The 26,333-nt window shown below is 38.3% G+C and overlaps 1 protein-coding gene across 6 annotated transcripts in view; it reads right to left on the reverse strand.

Annotated features, from left to right (window-relative positions):
* Window positions 1-325: 325 nt before the first annotated feature.
* The window catches only part of BIRC6 (baculoviral IAP repeat containing 6), a 173,217-nt gene continuing 147,209 nt past the window's right edge, over window positions 326-26,333 (reverse strand). For all 6 annotated transcript variants that reach the window (XM_053939829.1, XM_053939826.1, XM_053939831.1 and 3 more), the window contains exons 66-74: window positions 22,404-22,614; window positions 14,335-14,480; window positions 13,393-13,503; window positions 11,948-12,165; window positions 11,115-11,276; window positions 10,234-10,311; window positions 5,873-6,061; window positions 2,786-2,920; window positions 326-1,695 (exon numbers count right to left, since the gene is read on the reverse strand). In XM_053939829.1, coding sequence (XP_053795804.1) covers window positions 1,516-1,695; window positions 2,786-2,920; window positions 5,873-6,061; window positions 10,234-10,311; window positions 11,115-11,276; window positions 11,948-12,165; window positions 13,393-13,503; window positions 14,335-14,480; window positions 22,404-22,614 — 1,430 coding nt within the window. In that variant the 3' untranslated portion in view covers window positions 326-1,515. The remainder of the gene's footprint in view (window positions 1,696-2,785; window positions 2,921-5,872; window positions 6,062-10,233; window positions 10,312-11,114; window positions 11,277-11,947; window positions 12,166-13,392; window positions 13,504-14,334; window positions 14,481-22,403; window positions 22,615-26,333) is intronic.

Consider the following 26,333-nt stretch of genomic DNA (forward strand, 5'->3'; position numbering starts at 1 on the left):
TTTTGTACAGTAATAGAATGTAAGTAAATACCTATCTGGAAAAATGCAGTGCTGTTTTAACACTGATGAAGTTCTAACACTTGGACTATGTGGCATAAGCTCTTTGTTTCATGCATCTACCAGCAGTTCTGGCACAGGGCTGCTTGTTTTCCTCTTTGACTAAGGACCCCTGAAGTTCCACAGATGTGGCCAAGCTGGTATTTTGAGAGGTATGTACAATCAGAACAGGCCTTGGATTAACACAACACATCAGTAGAACACAAAAACTCCTCTTCGGTCAGGACTATCAGAACTAACTGTCAACCATCAGCATAAGAACACAACCTCAGTTGGTGCCATTTTTAATGATTAGAAATAATACATTGTAAAACAAAAAGTGAAAAAATTCCAGCGTGATACTTATAAACAAAGAACAAATAGAAAACAAAAAAACTTTCGGTTTTGCCTGATTTATAGTATTTATCATACAACAGATCATTAGTCTGAGGTAATACCAGTATTAACTTTTTAGTCCTTCAAGGACTGCTCAAAAACTAATAACAATGATAGCAATGCATGTTATGTTAAAAGTGAGACTTGATTATTAAATCAAGTAAACTCCTTACCCTTTTAGTTAGGGATCTGTGGCTGCAAGTATAAAACTGGAAGTAAGTCTACACAGTAGGAACTCAGAACATCAGAGTCCTGTGTGGCGTGTCAGTAAGAGTAAGCTGAGTATGTAAAAATCAGACATTTCAATACAGTAAAGACTTTGTTCCAGAATAGCCCTTAAGAAATTTAGAATACTGTTATTTTGCATAAAATAGCCAAAAAAACCCAACTAATTCAGAAGTCCAAATTTGGCATGAGGTAAAACCATGTGCATTTATTTCTTCTGCATTTTAGATTTAGTAAGCATAAAATTAAGTATGTTGACTGTAATGAATTCAGTCATACAAGTGCAAGTCTTCAGCTAGAACGTATTTTATGGCAGTTTATTTAAAAAATGTACCAGTAAATCATAAAAGAGGGATCATGTCCATTTAACGTTTATTGAAGTATACAGGAGGTTTTCTTTAGAATCAAATGAGCATGAATATATGGCCAAACGCAAAATCTATCAAATTCAGTGAAAATTTTCTGACTTTAAATAGTAGCTGTAAGAATGACCAATATATATTCTTTGTTACAACCGCCCTCACTCTACAAGTAAAAAAAAAATAATAAACATTCAGTAAACATTCTTTCCTAAGGTAGTTTCCCTTATATATCAGTGATTTATCCATTTTTTGTATACATAACTTTTTAAACATACCAATCAGTGGTTCTCACAATTGAAAAATAAAAGCACAAAAAAGTTTACACTCTTGTACAGGTAAATAAAAGATCATTTTTAATTAAACTGTATATCCTTAAGGGCATAGTATAGTTTCAATTTCATTACCTATTACATAATTAACTTCTTACATACAAATATTGACATATTTGGCTTGTGCTTCAAAGCCGTTGTGTCTACAAAGTCCATGTCAATGCAACTCATGACTTGAAATCAGTGGGGACATCTTTACTGCTGCTGGGTTTAACCTGGTCGTGCAACATGGTCTCTTCTGAGCTTGTTGTGGCACTGCATTTTTCTGGAGACTCATCAGTGTCTGGATCCAATCCTTCAGGACAGGGAAGTTTTAGAAGTTCTTCCCGCAGCTGAGCTGTGTGACGCTGGATATACAAAAAAAAGTCAGTGTGGAAGGCCACAGTTAAAACAATACTTTTCACAAGGTTAGACACTATAACACAAAAAGGGGAGTAGGTAGAGAAGGTTTAAATGTACTATTTCAATGTCTGGATCAACTTCTCCCCTATATTTAAGGACTGGTACTTTCGTTTTAGTGACAGAATAATTAGCAAGAGCTGCTAGGGACAAATTAAAGGTGGTGAACAGGACTGCAGCCAACAAGTGCATCACTATAAAGGCTACTCTATTGGTCTTGCAGCTGAGTCATATCTGTGTTTGGGGGTCACAGCAGAAACCGGCTTGGACTTGGTAGGTCATACAGTCAAATCAAATTTATAAAGAATTCATGATGAGACCTGTCACAGAGACAGATATGCAGAGATTTGTATACTGATCACAGTAACTTCATTTTGAAGACCAGTCACACTGAAAGAATGGAAGTCTGGCAATAGAAAAAAGAAGTTAAACTTTTTAAACTTGGGCTTTGCACCTCAGAGGAAATAAACCCTCAAATATTAAAAACAATATAGCCCTGTTGTCTGTGTAGTCACAAAATACACAAATGGTAATACCTGGGCAGAAAATACTTATAATGGTTAGAACAATTCAAGTTAACACAGGATAAATCTGATTGTAGCTGACCACAGTTTATTATTTATTTATATATATATTATCTTTATTATTATTTAAACTGCTTGTCTACTCTAAAAGCTTGTTTTCTGACAAGGAATTGGTTGTAATACAACTTTATCACTAACCCCCACCTACTCTCAGAGTGACCAGAAAAAACTATTATCACAGAATATTCTGAGTTGGAAGGGACCCACAAGGATCAAGTCCAACTCTGAAGTGAATGGCCCATAGGGGATCAAACCCACAATTTTGGTGTTATACCAGCACCATGCTCCAACCAACTGAACTCATCTCAGGGTCACTGTATCCTATACAAATATTCATGGAAAAAATAGGCAGGACAGGTGCTAGAGGAAGTAGTAAAAATACCAAGAAAGTGGAATGCACACACATTGCATCTCTTGACAGCTGGGAAACTTAGATTTGTTATAAACATCTCACCTTCAGAGCTGCTGCATGATGGGACATAGTCCTGCCTACCCGTTTGTCACTGCTGTACTGCTGTATGTCTGCTATCCACTCCTCACACTGAGCCATGATCTCCACTCTTTTCAAGTAGAAGTGTTTGTGGATGACCTGCAAGAAAATATTCCCAATGTAACATGGATGGAAGAACCATATATTTTAACAATACCAAATCTGCAAGACCTCTGTGTGTCTAACTGAATATAAAGGAAAAAAAAAAAAAAAAGATCATTTAGAATTGAACCAGGCTGGAGATAAAACTGGAATTTCTGTCCTCAGAGATTTCCAAAATCCAACTGGAAAAAGCCCTGAGGAATCTGTTCTGAATTCAGCTGATGCTGTCTTGGGGAGTTTGTAGGTCTGGGTATCTCCTTCAATCTGTATGAATCCACTGTTTGTGTGCAGCCTGCCATTTCAGCAGTCACTTGTGTTACCTGTGTGCAGGGTAAACCAGTGCCAGAAAAACACTGAGCAGAAGCAAAAGGGAGAGCAGAGTGCTGCTCACATTCTGCAGTTCAAAGCTGGATGTACTATGTAGGCACAAAGTTCGCACAGGAGCAGAGCTACACAGAGACAGTGCTGAGGCTTTCAGTGTTTCTTTCCCTGCCCTGTTTTGCTAGAGAAGCACAGAGCACACAGAAGCACCACGTCCTCCCCGTCACTGACCACGGGCTGCCCGAACAGAAAACAGACAAGCAGAAACACTGCTGGCAGTATGAGCGCGGAAACATTACGAGCTTCTGCAGAGAGAAGGATCACAGCAGCTGCTTCCAAGGAGATGCAACCACTTTGCTCTAGGCAGAGGCAGCACGTTTGGGGACACTGGAATTCTCAGGCCATGGTAGTTGAGCTGCCCAGTTTGGATGGGAGCCAGTATTTGATTGAAGAGTAATTTTGGTATTGAAGTACATATTGGAGTTTAAAAAATCCAACCAATCAACACCCATACAAAGTTGTGAAAGTCTGCTTGGTGTTGGCTTTGTCTTAAACACTTTTCTGAAACTGAACAGTGAAGGCAACTATAAAACCAAAGAAACTTTATTGAGCACTGAGAGTTCTTGGCCATATTGCAACATAATGGAAAAAATAATTTTTCCCTCTGGAGGTTAGAGAAAATAGCTATCTGTCTAAAGAGAAACTGCATATTGAAAGCGTAATTGACTTCAATTCTGGATACATTTCTTAAATCCATAATGGAGCTTGGAAAAACTCCCAAAGACTGGCAGTTTAGATCTCCTGAGCCTACCCATCATTTAAAATACTGAAGAAAAGACTTGGAATTTTGAAGACAACAGATCTCAGGATCTACATTCTTAGACCTCAGTCTTCAGCATGAGTTTGCATTTGTGTTACTGAACTGATCATAACTGTTAAGGTTTCTAAGATAACCGTACAAAAAAACCCAGAGGTCTGAACAAAAAGGGAATCTCCCAAAGAAGTGCTCAGATAATCCAAGAGATGCATTTCCATTTGGATGGGGCCACGGATGGACTCTAGCATTGTTCCAAAGCTGCCCTTTTCATACCAGCAGCGTTGAGAGCTGCACTGCAGAATAAGCACACAATTACTGAGACTCTTAAAGAAAAGTGCAGCAACAATAACTGGGCTTCAGTTACCAAATAGTGTAAGACTGCATATCCTTCACTTCTGTAGATGTGAGAAGAAACATGGAGCATTATTGTCAGGGAGCACACTGCTTTCTTATAAATTCAATTAATTTAATCTTACTGTGATTTGAGAATGCCTTTTGCCAAAGTGAACCATTACATCAGCTAGAAGAAAAAGACCTATTAGCAGAAGTTATTGAATTATGTGTCTAGATATTATCTTTATCATGCATGGTCTTCTACTTATTGAGTAGAACATTTAAGAGGCAATTCTGAATGACCACCAGGTTTTATTTCATTAATTCAACATCCCTACATACACTGCACATCCTTTTTTACCTGCATGTGGATAAAAATATCCTTTTTATTCCACAAGACACAGTAATTTTAATGAAAAAAGGTTTTGCATTCCAAAGGATTTTTTTTACAATATCAAGAAGGGATGGGAGATCAGCATCTCAGATGCCACACCCAGCAATGTGCATAATCCTAAAATAATTAGGCTCTTTAAAGATTTTATTATGCAGACAATGGAAAGCATAGATGATACTGCCAGATGGTTCCATGCTTCAACACTGGCAACAGCTGTAGTAGTTCAGAGCAAAATGTGTTTTTCTGGAAATATTCGCTGGTAATACTGTGAGATGACTCATGTTTGACCAAACATTTTGTATTAATATTCATACAGATTCTCTTAGTGTTTCTTCAGCTCTTTTTTCCTTGAACACTTTGCTGTATATGTTTAAGCCCCTGATATCTAACTCATCTGCTTTGGGAAAGGAATTGGACTACAGACACTGAGAAGTCCCTAAGAACTAAATTCTTTTGAGATGCTACAGGTGAGCTTTAGTCTATTTTCAGGAATGTAAACAAATTAAGCAATTTGATTTATTACAATATTTTTTTTAAGACGGTATGAATGCATGAAGGTTAGCATTGCTTTTAGCAGCATCAAGACAGTTGTTTTCAAAGGCACAGGTTTCTAGTACAGATGCTTTGTGGAATTTCTTTCACGGTATTTTTCCAATTTGCATTATTTTGGTGTATCTGAAGTGTTTCTTAGTATTTGCTTCAAATTCATGATCCTTGAGAAAATAAGGCCTGTTACTCATGCACAGTATGGAGCATGGAGTGCCCCTTTGTAGGGCTGACCAACAGGTGTTACAGACCATGTAGATGGTCCTGCTCAGTAGTAAGAGTGAGCTGATTGAACCATGTTTTATCCAACTGTGCACCAAGATCCTGCTCAGGTCAGTCCCACTTTGCCTGCATTCCACTTTGCCTGCATTTCTCTTTCCCAGAAAAGAATCTGTGAAGTCTGGTGTGTCCTTGTTCAATTCAGTCTCTTGAGTCAGTTGCCACAGGTTAAAACAGACATCTCATGCATGACCTTACCAAATATTTGCATTATTCTTAATGCTCAAAAAAGAGAAATACTGCATTTCACAAAACCTACCTCCTTAAAACATGGTGATGGATTTCTCATTTGTTCAAGCATTGCCCACTTGACTGTTGCCTGTCGGATATTTCCATCATATTCCCTGGAACTCTGGGTACCACTCGGAGTACCTCGCGATCGTTCGTAACCTGGTTCATTGAAGTATGGTTCTGCCACCAGTATTAGGGACTGGACAGACACTAACACCTGTTAAGAGAAGAAACCAAATATTAAAATTGTGCTGCCAAAGTATTCTTACAAATATACACAGCTCTGCTCACCTTACAAGCAAAACCATTTCTGTGGCAAAGTACTTCCATTTGTGATACAGGCTATGTGCAAGCAGGGAACATCCATGCTTTCAAACCTAAATTGTCACTACACACAAAATCCATTGAGTCCTGTGGCTGTGTGTTTAGCTCAAACACTGAGAAAATGACAAATGTAACTTAAAACCCTACAAAACATACAGATATAAGTAAAAGAAAGTATTTAAAAGAAGAGATGTCTGATTGTGCCCCTTTGTGAAAGAAAGTGTATTTGTCAAGTTCTCAATCAACAATTTTGATTTTTTCCCCTATGGCTTACTAATTCTTCTAATTCTGAACTAGATGGGAAAAAAAAAACTCAAAGGAGGTAAAATGCCACATGAACCACTGAAATTAATCCTGATCTACATTGTCCCCCATTGTTCTTTCAAATGAATGTTCTTAGCCCTTTAGTTTCAGATTTTACAAACAATATTGTGTCATACGCCTATAGAACAAAATCTCAGTATTTTTCTTAAGATAAAGGAAAAAATGTTTTCAATACTATATGAACAAAGCACCAACTATTCAGTAATTAGGAAATAACAATTTTCCTCCTTTGTATTTTACTATCCAGAACATGTGTGAATATGTATGCTTACATATGTGAAAATGTGAAATTGAAATGTAAAAATTTATGCTTACATAAATTCAAGGCATTTAACTATATACTCAGCCATTCCTAATAAAACCCAAAGAATTAAACAGATACATAAAGCTCTTAGGTATCCAAATATAGAAGTACTGCATATTCATGATTTGAAGGCTTGCTAGTTTTTCCAGTATTGAAAAGTTTATCCCTGTCCATTTGTTTTTTTTACTAAATGAAGGGCAAGTTTTTCTTATGTACTTAGGACCAAGTCCACCAGCAACAATTTTAGAGATTACAGTTCTGTGACACAAACTTCCAGAACTGTAAAGAATTCAACTAAGATTATTTGAACACTTATATTTCCTCATTTAGTGAAAAGTTGATGATATGTTACAGACCTAGGACTGGCATTTCCAGCACTGGGCATACTTAAGGTGCAGATACCCACATGCCAGGGCAGCTGTTTCTGGAACTGACTCTCCTCCCAGTCTAGGTACAACTTAAAGCTTTAAAACATCCCCTAATTTGTGAATTTGGATATGGAAGACAAGAGTCCTTTTTCTTGGTGGATGCAGCATATACAGCTCACATCAGACAGATGCCATGTCAGCAGCAATCCAAACTCTGACTCTTTTGCAGGCAGTGACCTGACATCCACAGCTGTGTGCTCTGCTCAAGTGTGGCATTCTCCTGGAGTTTCTCCTGTAGCAAAGCCAGCACAGAAGTGTTCCATCTTCCCATCTTCTCTGTGGTGGTTCCTCAGTCCACAGACACAATGCCAGACCAGTAACTCCTATCAAAGCAGCAGTCCAAGAGCCAGCTGAATGACACAGGTTACCCTCAGTCCCACCAGCACCTCACAGGAACACACCCTCACTCCTTTAGGTGCCGTGGCACTTCGCTCTTGTGTAGTGGCTGTGCTTTCATTACAGCACAGATGGGCAGTCTAGGGCAGCCAAGTCTTTATCCTGATGGATTGGCCATGTAGCTGTGCAGTGGGAGAAATGAACCAGCCTCCCTTGTTGGGCTGAGAAGGAAAATTAACCAGGTTTTTCTGTTTCTCAGGCAGATGCTCCAGGTAGCTGCTGGTACTATGTGCACCATCACCACAGTCTCCTGTACCCTGCCCTGCACTCAACTAGAAGCAGCCATAGTTATTTAGTGTTAAACCTTAAAATGTAGGTAAATGCATTAAAACATACAGAATGTGCCTCACAAATCAGGTTTCATCATGCAAATGGCCACATAGATACTAAAAAAGGCAGAATAGTAATGCAGATGTGCTAAGTCATGGTAGAGTGACTTCAGTGCACTGGCTTGGGGTATGAAAGGTGATCTCTGTGGCTTTTACTTGTCTCTGGAAGAACAGGCTTTTGCTTTTTAAAAATTTTGTATTTTATATATTTTTTTTAAGTAGCTATGGTAGAGAAATTTGACACTGCAGCATTTTACTTTCTGGGCCTCAATAAGCAGTCGATACTTTGAATTATAATTGCAATGAATGGGAAACTCTAACTCTATACTTTAAACTCTAACTCTATCCAGTTTCGCTGGGTAATAAAAATTAATTTCTAAAGTATTTTGGGTGGTCTGACAATAGTTCAATCTCTGAGCCAGAAAAAACATGTAGCGCTTAATTCTTTCCAAGCAATTTATTTAGTCCTACAGCTGTTTTCTATTTAATAGTTGTAAAGTGTTTTTCTCCCAATATGGTAGGGATGGGACTTTTTCCAACAGTTTTCTTACTATTCTCAAAATGAAACACTGAAACTAAGTTTTAAATTATAAACTTCTATGCTGCATGTGATTTCTAACTATCAAATCTAACATTTTAATGTAAGAAAAAGGTTTTTAGAGAAAATAAGACTTCCTAAATACTTGTACCTTTCTACACTGATTTTACACATGAAGTCCAAAATTGCAGTTCATCTCTTAATTAAGAATTTGAATCTTGGGAGCCTTGCACTCATTGAGGAAGTGTTGGATACCTATTCCAACGTGATCCTCCCTCTTGCTGATCTTGAAGCTGAGTGGGAGATTTGCCAGGAAGTTCCCTTGATTGTTCTGCCTTTCAAAGATGAGAGCTAATGGCTTTGCAGTGATACCTGCTGGCTCCCTTGGCTCCCCCCTGGATTCATGGAGTTTGGTTCCATGAACATGTGGGTACAAGCAGCTTCAATACTATTTCCTCTACTGTGGGTAATTCCTCATTCTCACAAACCTCCCTAATTAGGGTTCAGGGACAAGGAAAAGCAAGCATTACCCCTAAGAGTGAGGTAGAGATGACCTCTGCCTTTTTCATGCCCTTGCCAATAGGTTTCCTTCCCCACTGGGCAGCTGGAAAGCCTAAGGAAAATGTGCTCTTTTGCTGCCAGCATACTTATGAAAAGCTCTTCGTGTTCGTCTTTATAACCCTCATCATTTTCAGTGCTGTCTGATTTTTAGTTTCCCTAATTTCTCTCCTGAATGTTTGGTCAATATCCTTTTATCTCACACAAGTAGCCACCCCCTCCTTCTACCTTTTCTTGCTTCTTTTTGCAGCTGAGCTTAGGTAAGAGTTCTTGTTTACCCATGCTGGCCCTCTGCCTCACTTGCCTGACTTTGACACACTGGAATAGACCATTCTTGAACTGATAAATCAGGAGACTGATAAATCTGCTCTCCAAGGCCAAATCCTAAAGAAGCTGAAATCTGCTGAAGGCAGTAATTCTATTATGCTGAAGCTGTGCAGTCTTCTAGGATTTGGAACAGAAATTGTACCTTGTGCTACATAATAATTACTCCAAACTCAGAATAAATTCAGTAACTGCCATAGGAAAGAAGTCATTGCAGGCTTTACTTTTACTTAATGTCTTTGCTTGTGAGTCAGGGCATGTCTGCGAAATAAAACTGAAATTATAAGGACTGCATGCCCTAATAAATTCTGCTCTAATGTAACACTAATTGTTATTGAACACAGCATAGCTGCACTTCCATTCCCTTCATCTTTATTCCTCTACTCAGCTCACCTGCATGCTTAGGAGGAGGAGGAAGGCTACAGTCTGCACTAGTGTACTTCACTTTCTCATCTCTCAGTGTGGAGCCTCTTTTGTCTTCACCATAAAAAACTTGTGATAAATCCATGAGATGATGTCATCTCCCGGTCCTTTTTTTTTTTTTTTTTTTTTTTTGAAAATAAAATAAACTATTTGAAATCATCTGAGCAGAGCTGGTACAGGAATAAGCTGTACACATGAACAGCTCTGTTCAAGACCAGACCAACAGAAATACTCATTAGAAAGAACATTTTGAAGAACCTCTCTTCTCAGCAGTGTTCCTTTCCTTGAGTTCCAAGAACTTTTTTTTTGACTTTTGTCTTACTTATGCTTATTTGAAGAAGATTAGTCTGGTTTAAATGTTCTAGAAAAGGAATCAATCATTAGGACCAAGAGAAAACTTAATCCTAAATAACATTTGAAGAGAAAGAAGAAATTGCTCACCTGCAAAAAACTTGATGTTTGGGGATTCCATTTCTCTTCTGGCCTCCCATGCCATGTGTTAAGTATGCTTAAGCACACCTGAAAAAGTGACATTGTTAATACCACAGATAAACATTATGACAAATTTGTTCTGCATGGACAGAACAGAATTGTTGACATTACATTAAATTTTTTGACAAACTTTTTTACAACAGCATTCTAAAAACCACCTTGTAGAAGGTGGTTTCTGTTACACAGACTATTGAGAAATTGGAATTATTCCTTAACTTTTGTGACTGATCTGAACTTCAGGAAAGTTTATGGTGTTCTTTAATCTTATTGTGAAATGGAACAATCCAAGACAGGGAAAACAAAGAGACAAAACGAACAGAAGAAATTTAGAGGCAAGTATTTTCCAAGACTTAAAACTAGACAAAGAAAATTGGAGATAAAGTCTCCACTAGGAATTATATTCTGTGTCCACATTAATAGAAAGTGAATAGAGAAGAAGAGACAAGACACTCAGCAAACATTCAGCTGCAGCTGATATGAAGCATACTTTGTCTACGGAAAGGGTATTTCAGATAGCCAAAACATCTGACTGGTTCATTTAGCAGAAAATGTTGAAAAAGAACATTTTTCTCAGTCAAAAGTACTTGCTTTTTTGGTCCAATCCAACTCATAAAGGCTGGATCTACAAAATCTGCAAGACTATTTAGAAAGGAGGAAATTCCCACTTGAAACTGGCAAATCCCTCTTCATTTTGGTCTGAAGACCAGTATTAACCAAAGAGCTTACTCCTGTACATTGGGAGTGGCTGATCCGTAATTCCATCACAAAAGGAAAAAATTCATCTGTTTCACTTCCTTTTTACATCTAACACAGGATCCCAGCTGACCTACCTTGCCATCATTGTAGAGGTTTGGATTAAATCTCACGCTGTGGCCTCCAGTTGTTTCCAGATTCACAAGTGGAGGGGAATTCGGATAGTCTTGTGGGAAATACACATCAAATTCAAAGCAACCATTGGCATATGGGGTGTCTGCAGGACCAGTAATGAGAACCTACCAGCATTAAAAAGAGAGAAAAAAGAACATTTAAAATCCCCACCCTTGTATCTATCACACAGTTGAGATTTTCTAAGTTATACAAAGCATTTTATTTCCACCTGCTGTGCAGCAGGAATTATTATTAGACCTCATAATCACACACAGGCTGTCAGTCTGTTCATTCTAACACTGGGTAAGCAAAGCCCTCTGCAAACACTCCTTTCTCCAGATTACAAATGGAAAGCAAGACGGAAGGAGCTGAAAACTCTTTCCTGTTGGTTGCTATTAACAGAATGATTTTTTTCAAAATACAGGTCCAGAGGCACTCAGTGTACTTCTCCATACCTACTGCCTGCAACTTCAATGGTCATATGCAAAGATATGTTTGGACCATAATGGAGCAACAGCACTAAACTTTTCCCTTTGGAATAGCTGAAAAAGAATGAATCCTGTTCTGTGAAGACTCCTTGGCCAACAGAGCGCTCCTGGGGCAGATGTGCTCTCCCTGCCAAGCTGCTGAGAAATCAGACTCAGATACCATCACTTACATTAATGCCCGAACAGCAATTAAAGCGGATGTGAAATATTTCTGGTTTTAACTAGGTTTTTCCTAAGATTTCAGGCACCTTCCTGAGCACTTCTATGCCAAGCTGAAGAGAGAACTAAACCCAGCTTTGCTTCCTTACCTTCATTATGTCGAGCCGCTCCTCATCACAGCGCACGAACACGCTGGACGAAGACGAGAGCGGCAGTGAGGTTGAGAGAGTCACGGCTTCCTGAGCCAGCCGTCGGGCCCTGGCAGCGCTGTTGGCGTCGCTCGCGTTTTTAACCTGAGACATGTAGTGGTAATTTACTTTAAAAACCAGTTTGCCGTCATCATCTTCGGAAACCATTTCAAATGTATCTAGAAGAGAAAAAAATTTCAATGCGACAGGGAAGGAGGGATGTTTGTCATGGATTAGTCTTAGGTAAAGATTATGAGCATTAAAATCAGGAGAGCTTAATTTGCATCACAGAAATGCAAAAAAAAAAAAGTGTTTTCTGAGTTAACAGCGATCATAGAAACTGAAGCATTGCTGGGCTGAAACAATTTCTGCAGCTAATTTACAAACTCTCATATGTAACTTGTCAAATAAACACCACTCCCAATTTGGAAAGCTACCAGCTATTCCCGACCAGGAATATGATGACACTTACAAATACATAACAATGCTAATAATGGAACCTGTGTGAAACCAAGTGCCAGTGGTATGCTTGTGGCTGGTGGCAATGTTATTGAAGAACCATGAAAAACTACAGTGGAGTTGGTTTTCTTTTATCACTTGCTACACAAAATGTGCAGCACAGCTGCCAGAGGGAAAAGTTCCCACTTCCTACAAACCTTCCTAACTCCTGCTCTTGGCATACACTCCACAAACATTTGTGAGGAAAACCTCTTAGAAATACAACAGCAAAGAAATGTGACTGCAAATGCTGTCACCGCAAATAAAAAAATACTCAGTGAACATGTTTTTGCAATAGTTTTATAGCTCTTATTTGGATAAGATAACATTAGTTCTTTATGAATTTTTTTGGTAACACATTCCTTTTATGGCCAAAGTAAGGACCAATTCCCATTATATTTTCCAAATGCAATATATTGCACTTCTTGAAAAGACACAATTAACTTTATTGCAGTTTCATTTAAAAACACATTTTGGTTTGAATTATTTTCTATTAAAAAAATAACAGATGTGAGCTTTATATATAAATATATATATATACATATATATATATATAAAAAGCTCACACATGAGCTTTAAAATAATCAAACATTTCAATGTAATTTGAGAACTGAAAGACTCACAAAATATAATTACTGTAATGAAAACATGAACACCATCACATCACAGAATTCATCTGGTCCATTAAATCACCTTAGTGCATGCTTAAAACATTTCTTATTAGTTCAAAGAGTGCATGAGTTAGTAGCCTGAAAACACAGATGTATAATTTGCCTCACGTGAAAATTATCAGTGGTCATGTAAGACAGTTGTTAACTTTTAAAATAATAAAGGATTCTGTTCAACAGAACACACGTTTCTTCAGTGTCTGCTTTCTAAACCACACACATTCACACTTCTCAACCTACCAAACTGGAGTTTTTTCATGACAGCCACGTACTTCTCTTCAAGGGATCGTAAAACAGACAAAGGCTTGGGCTTCACAGCAGCCTTTTTGGAGTATTCAGCCATCTTCTTTTCTGTTGTGTATAATGTGATGATTATTTGTAATTAACTATGTAATTCCAATAAAAGCATAGCAAGTGTTGACATTTTATAGTCACATTCTTTCACAGAGACATCTCAAAACTGGGCATCACTTAGGATATACAAATCTCTTTTTCTCATTACTGTATATCATCATCTGAACAGCTTGGAGTAAATAAAGATCATAATCTCAACTCAGAAATAAGTAATGACTGCTGCTGCTTCTTTGAATATTCGTTTGTTGTTTCTTTTAATTTATCTTTTTTAAATTTCAAACAGGAAGTATGACATATGCTTGTGTGGATGGCTATTCCCACATGCATTCCTGGACTCTCCAAAATCAGGAGCTGATTCTACATGCCTTTATGAAATGCACTCCCCTGATTCAGGGGAGATACTTAATCTTTAGTTTATATTACTAGACAACCAGATGGTCTTTTGATGTTCAACCCACGTTTCAATTTTAGTTCTGCATTCATCTACTTAATAGTTATTCCAATTCATAAGATTTAGTTTTAATAGAAAAGTTTTATTACTAAAGGTCCTGTATGTTGTTTTCTGCCAAGAAAAATAATAATAAAAAAAGGTGCTACATAACTGTGCTGGAAGTGAGGTGTACTCTAACTTACTTGAATGATTCTATTTCCTTGATCAAAACACCTAAAAATTCCACAAGTTTCCAACTGCCTTTGAAAATGCAGTCAGCAGTTGGGGACAGGAGGGGAAGTGTTTTGTCTTGCTTTTAAGCTGATTTATAAGTTATCTGTAAATGACTGTATTACAGATAAACAGCAACAGCACTTATAGAAGTGTTTGTGTTTCACCTTGGTTGGCTTGGCGCAGACTGGTGGTCGCTGCATAAACGATCTCTGCAGTCTTTTGGATGTCTGGCACCAGGAGGGTCAGTCCCTCTGGCTCTTGATCAGAAGTATCCGGTTTTACTCCCGCTTTAGCTTTGTCTTTTTTAGACCTGTATGGGGCAAAGAAATAGGATATAACCTGAGGGAATATCTTTCAACCAGATATATGGAATCCAGTGCATCAACAGGGAAAAATACCAAAGATAATGGATTGAGACTAAACCAAGCCTTCTGAAATGGAATGTGTCTGTACCTTCAGGTTCATCACTGAATGCAGCAACCAGGAGTTCCAACACTGAACATGCTGCCTTGATTTGACAAACAGATGTACAGCTGGTATGAGCAGTGAAAATATGAACACAAGGCCAGTGATTCCAGTACAGCAGTTTGTGCTTCAACATTTCAGGTCTACCCTTCAGGTTGACCTGACGTCTGCACACCCTCACATAGGATTAGAAAACCTTACAAAATCCATCTAACAAAGACCATGTCGTGAATATGCATTTCATCCTTGCAGATCCTTGTGCAAAACTAAGTCCTAAATAGGTGACAAAGTGCTCCTTCCTGCTATACAATACACTAGCAATTACTGAAAATACACTAATGGTAAAACTCTAGGAAACCTCCAGTAAAAATTCACAGCATGTAGATGAACATCAACCCAGGCACCACAGGACTGTGGGTCAAACATGAATTTTCTCTCTCTCTGCAGTTCTCTTCTGGGCTACAGAAATGTAGAAATTTTATTTCAATAAAGAGTTTAATGTAACATAATTTTAAAAGCTTTAAAATATAAAAAGCATCTAGATTACACTGTATGTTTATAATCAAAGTATTGCAAATCAAAACAACAATTTAAACACCTCAAATTTTTCTAATTATTTGCATTTGCATAACACTGTTGTTTGATAGAAGCTAGCTGCATAGTAATCTAAGATACATTTATCTTTAGATTGTGACAATCCAGTCCTTACTAGCATAGATGGTCAACTGCTGAAATGAGGACAAGGGTATTTGATACTAATATAACCTAAATGTGTGTGTCTAAAAGCTTCTATGTTTTAAGAGACGGCATAAATTTACACTATCATCCTGCAAAATTTAGGAGATTTTAATGCTAACAGCACCCAAATTATTTTGCAACAATTGCTATACATTTTTGTTTCAACAGCACTTGTTTGTTTTGAGACCCAAACAAGTTCAACAGCCAAGATGAAGTGGTTTTGTCTTTCTCACTAGCAAACCAAGAAAATATCTACATGAGTAAAAACAGCAATTTAATGTTTTGAAATAGCAAACATATTTTACCAACTATAACCTTTCTGTGTTTTAATCTAGACTGAAATTATGCATAATGAATGACTCTCTAAACTATTCAGTAGAGGTGATTACAGTAGTACTGATTATGGTCTCTGAACTGTACCTAATCAAATGAGAATATCCCTAGAGAGCATTAATAACAAAATACCTTACTGCAGCATGGTCCGTTTTCCCTGTTCCAGATTTAATCCAAAAGGATGTTAGCCCATGGCTGACTATTCTGAGCTTTCAGATCCTCTAAGTTAGGAGGAATCAGAGGCATCACAGCCAGCCCCAGGTTGCATGTGAGGAACATTTATGACAAATAAGCAGCAGCTGAATTTCTCATTCATACTTTCCAATCCTTATTATTGCATTTTTCCTTGTGGAAAGCTAGACCAATATTTTTTAAATAACCTACTAAGCATCTTCAGAAATACATATTCAAACCTACTAAACCTCCCATATAACCTATTTTAACATCATGCACATGCTAGCAGCTACCAGTCCCTAGAAAGGTATACAGATTTAGATCTGCCTCCTATTGATGCAGAAGCCTTAAGCTATTTGCTACAAAACCCCTGGAGAAATTCTGGCTGAATTAAAATGTCAGTGGGTATTATGCAAGAGAAAGATGTGTGAAAAGCAATAAAAATGTGCTTAGTGAAGGTACCGAAAGTAAAATTAATTCTTTTAAATCTGTTTCAAAATAGTGCTCTTGTGGCTCTTTTGTTATCCACTTGCTTTTACAATTTGGACTACTTGTTTGGTTTTCCTCCTTCTATTTGGTCTTAGAATTAAAAAAATCAAGGTGTTGGCCTCATTAAGCAAAATGCTTTACCCCATGCTTAAAAACTCTTACAGACATATTGAGTTACTGACAGCAACTACCTCAGCAGACAAGGAATATATATGAGTTGAAGCAGCAGGGAAAGGAGACTTCTACTCAAATGCAAACTTTCAGTACCAATAATATTATTTCCTCTTGTTCTCCCTGCTGTCCACAACAGTTACACTTCAGCACTTTTGAACTGTCAAAAGAGAATGTATTCTCCTAACATCTCCTGTGCCACCAGGCAAAGGAGATTCTGTCCACTGCAATCATGAGCACAACAGAAAACCCCTGCCCCGCCTCTCCTCAGAACAGACTTTTGAAATCCTGTGTTTGCAGGACAGTTCTACCCTGACAACTGCAGTTATCTGGGGCTTGTGTGAGGGTCTATATTATCTAGCTGCCTAACATCTGAGTCAGGCCACACCTGTGGAAGAGCAGTTTTGGAAACGAAATGCAGGAATAAATCGAACTCAGCCACACCTCTGCCCCATCCAAGACTCTTGACCTTGACTCTGCCTAGTCAGGGATTTCAGCCAGTTTCTTAGGGAGGATAAGATAGCTGGTACACAAATTCCCAAAATTAGACATACGTATCAACATTTAGCTTCCTCACAAAGTGTTCCTTGTATATTCTAATGGTTAGTTAGGCTAAAGGTAACTTTTTTCCCCACTTTTGGGGAACAATCCAACTGATATTGCCATAGCATTCAAGACTCCTATGAATGATGACATCTACTTTTTTCTTCCTCCATTTTGTCTTTCTACCTTTATTTGATTCAAAAGAACACCAGCTTAGTGTGATCCATCCTGCACAGTTTGTGAGATCACAGAATGGTTTGGGTTGGAAAGGATCTTAAAGATTATTTCATTCCAACCCCCTGCCATAGGAGGGACACCTTAAACTGGATCAGGGTGCTCAGACCCCCATCCAGCCTGGCCTTGAACACCTCCAGGGATGGGGCATCTACAAATTCTCTAGGCAACCTGTTCCAGTGCCACACCACCCTGAGAGCAAAGAATTTTTTTCTAAACCTAATCTAAACCTACTCTTTCATTTGAAGCTGTTCCCCCTTGTCCTGTCACTATATGGTCTTTGCAAAAAGTCCTTCTCCAGCTCTCCTGTAGGAATCTGTGTCATTATTTTATTCTCTACTTTAGCATTATTCACAAATGTTGGAGAAATTTAACTTTACAGTACTTCACAGTTTCTCAGTTTATTTAATATCAGCATATGGAAAATCAAGTAATTCCCTAGACTCTAGATGGGAAAATCTGTCCAAGGTTCCCCAGCCATATGTACTCTCACACTGATGATAATTTTTAGAGCTCACAGTTTTGTGATCTGAGATAGAAGTGAACATCCCTGCAGACATGAATCATTATACTTAATTTTCTATTTCTTTTACATTAGAAGACCACAGCAGCCCTTTCTGAAAACATATCCTTAAAACATGTTTATTATGGCTATTAAATAATACAATTTAAAAAGAACAGGTGCACTATATGATAAAAATCTCGCTCAAAACAGCTCTGGAACTGAAAATGGAGATGAGAATATGGTCTCTGTACCATCTCCCTCATGTAACAAAACATCCTGGTCTGAAAAATCTAAAAGCCTAGTTTGTTCCCTAAACTGCATGCTTATAAAAGGGCTGAGAGAAGAATGTAATTCAAAGCGCATGAAAAAGTTCAAAGGGTTTCACATATCATCAATGCACTGGGCAATCTTAGAACACACAAACAAAGGTCAGAGTCACTGTGAGGGTCCCAGTCCTTCAGGAAGGGCAGAAGGCCTCCATGAGCCTGCTGCAGCCTTGTGCTGCTCTATGGGCCCTACAAATTAACTCCTTGGTCAGATTCAATCTTGGAGTCCTCCAGTGTCAAAATTACAGCTGTATTGAAGATGACAGTCCATAAACTATTTCTGTGTGTGACCTGAAACACATGGTATTGCTTTGTGCACACATTAGAAAAGCAACCTGATGACTACTCTGCCACTTGTGAGCACGTGCCCACTATCAGCTGAGAAAATACCATTCTCCCTTCTTGCTGTCATCTCCAGTGCTGCAGTCCTGCCTGGATTCATTCTCTCTCCAAGCTATGTGATACAAGAGTGATCCAGAGGCACCAGTAGGACCCCAGCTTGGGAGGAGCAGTTGCTGGAACTTTACAGCTCTCTCAGTACTCTATGAAGGAGGAGACAGAATACCAAAATTGAAGTCATAAAGCCAGTAAGATGCTTCAGCTCCTTCCTTGCGTCCTATCAGCCTGCACAGAAATTTGTGTATGCAGATAACTAGCAGTTTAACAAACTCCTGAGCTTTAATATAGGAAAAACCTTTATCTAAATGTTATGACTCCCAGATTGGAGGAGGAGCCAAATATTAAATTCAGACACAGAAACTTCCCCATACAGTTTTTCAGCCACTGAAGAAAAAGCAGAGAAAATGCCAACCCATATTTAAATGGCTGACAGTCACTAATATATTTGCTAGAAGAGACAGCAGTGTACATGCTAATAATTTAAGCCATTAATTTAGCTTGTGCTAGAGATGACAGCCTTCTCTTTATGCTGTGCTAAATGAATAATGAATTATACACTTCCAAGGCAACTTTAATTTTCAAAGTCAATACTAATACTTACTCACCCATGCCTGGTACTTGGAGGTAGATGTGGTGATACAGAGTGATACTCTTATCAAAGCATTCACAGAGCACAGCCAATGAACCATCCAGCCCCTGTGCACCACAGGGACAGTGCTTACAGCACTGTGCTGCTTAGTCTTAGTCTGGGCTCACTCTCTTGGGATAAAACTACCCTGGATTTGCAACCACAGCCCTCATGGACTCCACATTTATTCCTTCCAGAAATTCACATTTTTTTAAACAAACCTCCTGAAATCAGGCAAAACAGGCAAGGGACTGTGCAAATGACCACTGGTGAAAGTTGGTAATCTTCTCCCAGATGGCTCCACCTACCCCCCCTTGGGGCTTGAAGCACTCTTTACAGACATCAAGTGGAAGCATTCCAAACCAGAGGCTGCAGGACTGCTCTCTGCAGACAGCCATCAACTCAAAATGTGAGTTTCAGCATGCAACAGAAGGAACTGATCATTGTTTTTTAAAGAAAAATAAATTAAAAGAAATTAGGCCTTGATTCTTGGGGCCCAGTTCTAAAGAAAATATCTTCTGTTTGAAAAATGCACTCTTTCACATAAAAGTTTTCCAAAAGAGCAGTGAAGACAGTGAAAAACCATAGCACAGAAAATGCCTCAAGCCCAGCTGGTTGCAGTCCAGCATCCCCATGAAGCATAGTTAGGAATTTTAGAGGTAAGCTTGCTAGACAACACATCACACAAATGAGCCACCGTCTCATTTTGCCAGAATAACCATTTGCCATGAAGCTCACCCAGCAGATGTTGGTTTTAATGAACCTGCTTTGCCACATATCAGCAGCTCCCTGCAGCAAAGGGCTCAGCCACCACAGCAAGCTCATGTCTCAAACTCAGCCCTCATGGCAACTCATTACACCAGCCTCACTGCTCTCCAGTCACTGATGGCTTTGACTCCCTAGCAGACAGTCATGAGAAATCATCTCATCCCTAAATGTCTTCTCCATTATCCAGAAATTTCCCAATTTTCTGACAGAATATTGTGGCCTTTGAAAGTAAAGGAAATTCAATGTTAACTGAAGTCCAAACCCAAACAGTTCCTCTTCAATTCTGGAATAAAGTGGACACTCCCAGTCCAACATGGAGATGACATGTGGCAGACATGCAAGTCTGCTGCTCAGAGGATGTGATGTTTTGCCTTTGAAACTAGAACCCATAATTTTGGGTTGTTGTTCTGCCAATTTGACCTAAAAGGAACAGCAGATTGTCCCATTTAAGAAATTCATGCCAATACTTGCTTATATTTCTGGCATACCTTCTACTAAAATGCTGAGAATTTAGCTGAAGGTGTGCCAGAATCCAAGCCTTCCACCCCAGTGACTCCACACTGTCCAGGCTGTTGATGTTCATCCTTGTCTATACACTGCTTCAAAGACAAACAGCACTATGCTTAAACCACCCAGTAAAAGACAAGCTTCCCTTTTGTGCTGGTATAACAAAGTAATACAAGAAAATTGTACAGATAATGCACAAAGAACCAACCACAGAATTCTTATCAAATCCATGTAACATTAAAATTATTAAATCATTAAATATTAATATTATTAAATATTAAAATAACTGTGACTCTAGAATTCTTCTTTGCTTCCAGATCCTAAGCTGGCACTGAAGAACTACTCATACTGTATTTACTTTCTGAAATAGAAAAGAGCTTATGAACAGTAGTTGTGTGCCACTCTCACAAAGAAACTTCTTAGGCTTCAGCCTGGGGAAGTGACATGAGAAGATACAGGTTTCCATGGCCATTAAATCTGAGGCTAATGGATGACCAGATTAACAAAGAAAAAACAGCGATTCTGGTGGAGAATTACTTACACAAGTATTGGAAATGGATTATACAAAAGCCAAATATCTTTCCTCTTTTAAGAAGATTACATATACTATGAGATGTATAGATAATATTGCCAGCAAGCACAAGCTGACTTTTTTAGGTGGGTATCCAACATAAAGAACTGTGTTTTGTCCTTCCCAGTTCTGGTTTTTTTTTGCACTACACTAGCAAAAAAAGTATCCCACTACAGGAACCTTACATGCTTGATAAACAAGAGTTGCAGCCTCAGTCCAAAGGGATTGGAGAAATTGATGGGTAAAATTCAGTTCATCAGGAGCTACTAGAAAGAGTTCCCACTAATGAGATTCTTTCTCAAAAAGTCTCTCAGGTAATGGTTGGTAAATATTCCGAGTCAATAGTGCGAGAAACAACATTCTCCACACATCTTTTCCTGATATTTTGTTTACCTTCTTCCTATGATGTTTCAGCATATGCTTAGGGACAGCATTAAATTTTGCAGAGAAGGACAGGTTATTATTTCTTAAGAAGCTGTCTTTAAATTTGAAGCAAGTAAAGAGAATTAAGAAACCAATTACTGGAAGCAGAAAATTATTAAGATAAAGAAATTAAAATTTGTATTGCAACATTGATAGTTATCAATGAAATGACTATGCAAATCTACCACCTTATGTCTGTCATACCAAAACCATTCCCTGTAAATAGTATAGTAAACCAGACAGATACGTACAAACACAAATCTAGATCAAACAGATGGTATATTCTCACTCTAGATGGCAACATCCATTCAGGGAAATAGACAGAATTCAATCTCCTTTCACTGCCACATTCATAATAAGTAAAAGCACATGTCCTGTTCCAGCCAGAACAGGGTTAATTTTTGCAGTATCCAGGAGAGGGCACGGCCAGGATCTAGAGGTTACTGTACACCACCTCAGATCATTGCTGGGGCAGGGGAAAGGGACTCTCCTCTGGGAAGAAGGAGTTCCTTCTGGTCAATAAGTGTGGTGGAAGGAGCAGTTGGCTGGTGCCAGTTCCATACTGGAGGGAGCAGCTGGATAATGTCTGTTCCCAGCTGGAGGGAGGGGTCAGGGTGGTGTAGCTGCAGTTGGGTTGAGCTCTGTGATGAGCATTTCTGCATGTGACTAATCACTCTCTCTTTTGTACACTATTGTTAATAGTATTGTTTGTTGCTGTTTGCTCTCTTATCTCATTGCTGCTTCCAGTAAATTGCTCTTCTCTCATCCCGTGATTTTTACCTTTTGGGCCTCCAATTCTCCTCTCCAGCCCACCACAGGGGGAGGGGAAGGTAGGAGCCAGCAAGGGGCAGCGTGGTTTGCAGTGTCTCAGTGGGAGCACTAAACTGGGAAGTACCATTCCTAAAGCACAACCACACAATACAGTTTAAACAAAGGGCAGGGCTGACAGAAGTGCTTACCTCAATCTGTTGGTATAGGTATCTACACAGGTCTTCATTTTGGCCAACAAGGTCCCAACAGAAGCTTGTGACTCCAGCTGCTCTTCCTCCTCTTCGCTACTTTCTCCCGACAGAGGAAGAAGTAACGGCACCATCGATGTGCAAGAGGCAATAGCACGGAGCAATTCCAGCAGAGCTCGGTACAGGGGAACGTGTCGAGCCATATCCAAAACTACAAGAGACAAGCAGTTTGCCAAAATTACTAACACTGGAGACCCTGTCACTGCTAGTGTGGATGTTTCAAATAGAAAAGCTAGATTTTAGTAATTATTAAAATACTAACGAAATGTAATGATAAAATACAGTTTTTTGTAATTGTCACTTTAAATTTGTGTTGTAATGGACCTGTAAAGAAAGAAATTTACAAGATACCTGAAAAACAAAGGTTAAGGAAAGACACAAGAGGACAAAAGTGCTAACAAGGTATGGAACAGGATTACCACATGCTATATTCATTTCCAGTACCTTAATATAGAGTCCTCGCTCAAACTGTATGCTGACAGTAACAGTAAACAAAAATCTATGGAGGAAAAATTGTAAGCTATGGCATAGCAGAGTAGCATTTGCTGAATCTAACAGCATAAGCATGTATAAAGACTTTCACATCACCCACTTTATTTACAATCATCTTCTCCTTTGGGAAAATTTCTCTGCATTATTGCAAAAATATTTATGGTTCTTAAATGAATGAAGTTATCTACTCAGTAGAAGTCCAGTTTTGCTTCTTTTCATGAAGAAAGGATTGTTTTAAAAACCATTATGTATCCTTCAGAGCATGCAAATTTTATCTGCATATACGTAAACCACAAAACAGTAAAGATGAGTAAGAACATATATTAGGCAGGCAAACCTCACTGTCTTAGTGCTTTTCAGTGTCATATATATGTGTTACAGAAGTAACTGTGGCTAGAATATAGATATCAGCTCCTCTGATTAGGAAGACAGGCAAAGATACATAATTCTAATGGATTCTCTAGCACCACATTGTTTATTTTTCTTCTCCACTTGTTTGGACAAATATGTAATGGATGTCATTTCAACTGACTTTGTATCATTAATAGAAATCCTGAAAATGTAGCAATAGGCAGATACTTTAACACAGCTGCTTCCTCTGCCCCTAGGACATGCTATTTTTAACCTAACTGCAGAAAATATTTGATCTAGTTTAAAGTATTCACAAATAACTGAGTTTATGATAAAATATATTTATTCTTTTTCCAGCAAAAAATGCCAGACAACAAAAAGCCCCTGACAACTTGCATTAGGACAGAACAAAGCACAGAAGAACTCTTTAATGTTTCATTTAGCACATCTCATCCTCCAAGCTAAAGCAGATCACAGACTTTCAACTCCTGTCACCAAACCCTTAGCTCTAAATACAGCATGATGGGACAGTATAAATAGCCAAGCTAAATTCAACAAGCCAGTTTATGCAGGTTTAAGGCTGGATTTATCTCTGCCAGGAGTTCTTTGATCAATAGCTTGCTTTTTGTCTTTTGAATCTATTGCAATGGCACAAACTCTTAACTGGGTGAAGTGCTGTTGAATAGGAAGAAAATTCACCAAAACAAAATACTAATCTGCCAGGCCTGGTATCATGGCTCTAAAAATAACCCATGTCAAAATACTCCATGTATCTAAAGCAAACTGAATTTCAGCACTGGCATTAAGAAAACCAGTTTCAATTAACTGCTGATTCTTACCTTTACATATACATTTATATATATATATGCCTCCATTTTTTATGCTCAGTTGCTAGTGAAGAATGGTTGCCCACAAAAAAATCTCCACAACATGTAAAAATGTAAAAATAAACACATATAGATCTGATGATGTGTGGATTAAAAAAAAACCCCAAAACCACACACACACAAAAAAAAAGAAAAAAAGAAAAAAAAAGAAAAAAAAAAAGAGAAAAGGAAAGCAAGGCAGTTAAAAAAAGGCAAGCATAAAATATATCCTACCATAGTGAAGCCCTGGCCACCTCCCACCTGTAGCACTAAAGACCAAGTGGCTCCTCAATTTAATCAATAGCTGTTTATTATGAGGATGGTGAGGGAGGGAGAGATATGACCTCTTAGATAAGCACAGCATTTCACTCTGGAAACCTTTTATTTATTTATCTTATCCATGAAATTTTCATGAGACCAGAATACATAATTTCCAATCCTTCAATGCTGGCTTGCCCTCTCCTTTGCTAAATGGATAGTTAAGTTCAAAATTACCGTCATGAAAGGAACTGAACTGACATAACTTTAAAGTGGGAATGTTTTCCAGAGAGATGGGAGAGATTTCTGGTTTTAGCAGATCCAACTCACTTGCATTGCTTTGTGATAGTTCCCATGTGAAACAAATGAAATGCATTCACTTGGATTCAATTTAAACAACCTTTTAGGGAACAACTGCTAATTTCTTTTACCTTAATGCCAGACTCTGTGAAACTCAAGTTTTGGTACCATTATGTGTTTTATGCTATTTTTCTCCTTTATTATATTTACTAAGAATTTTGATTCATACAAGTGTATTTTTCTGCCCAAATGCCTCAACTCCCTTCCATCCCCAGTCTAAATCCCCAAAATGTTCATCAAGACTGGATACCTAGATAAATATCAGAAAAACTTGCTTGAAAGAACCCAGAATTGGCAAATTACTGTTTATTATCTTTATCTGGCAGTTCACCTATGTTTTGTGCCTACTTTGCTTTCAGTTGAAAGAATGCCAAACTGATTACAGTGTATGCTTAGTGCAGGTACAGCTCTGCTTTCTGAAAGAGGTGAAGAAGACTTGAGCCGTTTGTTGAGCTCTATGTAATTTTTAAGACACTATGTTTAAGCCACTAGGACAACAGGATACTCTTTTATATATTACACCCCTGGCCCAGATCTACTCTTTCCTAACCTGTCCACCTCTTTCTGGTGTGACCAGCTGCAGCTACAGATGTCCCAACAGCAATTTTCTGGACTGAGAGAGGCTTAACACATCCAGCAGCATTCCAAGTAGAACTTCAGTTCAGGCTGTGCCACTCACACTCCATCACTGTCCTTGCTGCTTTTAGTGTTTGCAGCACATTTAGTTGGGATTTCTGAATTGGATTTTTCCTTCAGATATCATTATGTGTTTCATAAATATACATTACACAGGTTTATAATAAAAAAATTTCGATCATGCAACGAAGTCCTTAAGGGAACTGAAATACTACAAACATGAATTGAAACATAAAATACAAACCTGCAAATTAAAAAAGCCTATCTCCATCAAATAAAAGCAATGGAGCTTTTGGACTACTGTCCTCACATACAGGTATCTGGCCAACTAAGATGACAACAATTTGAATTTCAAGCAAATATAAACTTCAGTGAAGAACACGTGTTAAAAGCAAACCACTGCATTCTTCAAAGTATGCTCTCCCTTGGGAACATACCCAGCTTTTTTTGTCTGACTCAATTGAGCAATGAAGGTGTATCATAACACTTTACCTGAATTAAATATGATAGCTTTTCTTATAGGAAAAAAAACTCCAACACACCATGAAACAGAAACAAATACTTCAGCTTATACCAGACCTATAATTTGAATACCATTATGACATATTTAATATGTCAGAATCTTTTTTATGGGTACTTCTGTTGTGTAAGAAGGCACCAACAGCCTTGATTTATATGGGCATGCATGTAAGCACACCAAACTGCAAATACACAGCATTCCTAAGAAAATGAAAATGGGACATTAAAATTCTTGGCTTTGTAAAAATGACAGATGGATATTTATCCAGGAGTCTCTGTTATCTCAAGGACAAAACAGTCACTCAGTAATGACAGATAGCTTTTACACAGAGCTCAGTTTGGGGTGCTCAGTCTCCTGTACTGAGTACACTCAGGCTGTCCTGGCTGT

The sequence above is a fragment of the Vidua chalybeata genome, chromosome 3 (genome assembly GCF_026979565.1).
Source record: "Vidua chalybeata isolate OUT-0048 chromosome 3, bVidCha1 merged haplotype, whole genome shotgun sequence".
Lineage (NCBI taxonomy): Eukaryota > Metazoa > Chordata > Aves > Passeriformes > Viduidae > Vidua > Vidua chalybeata.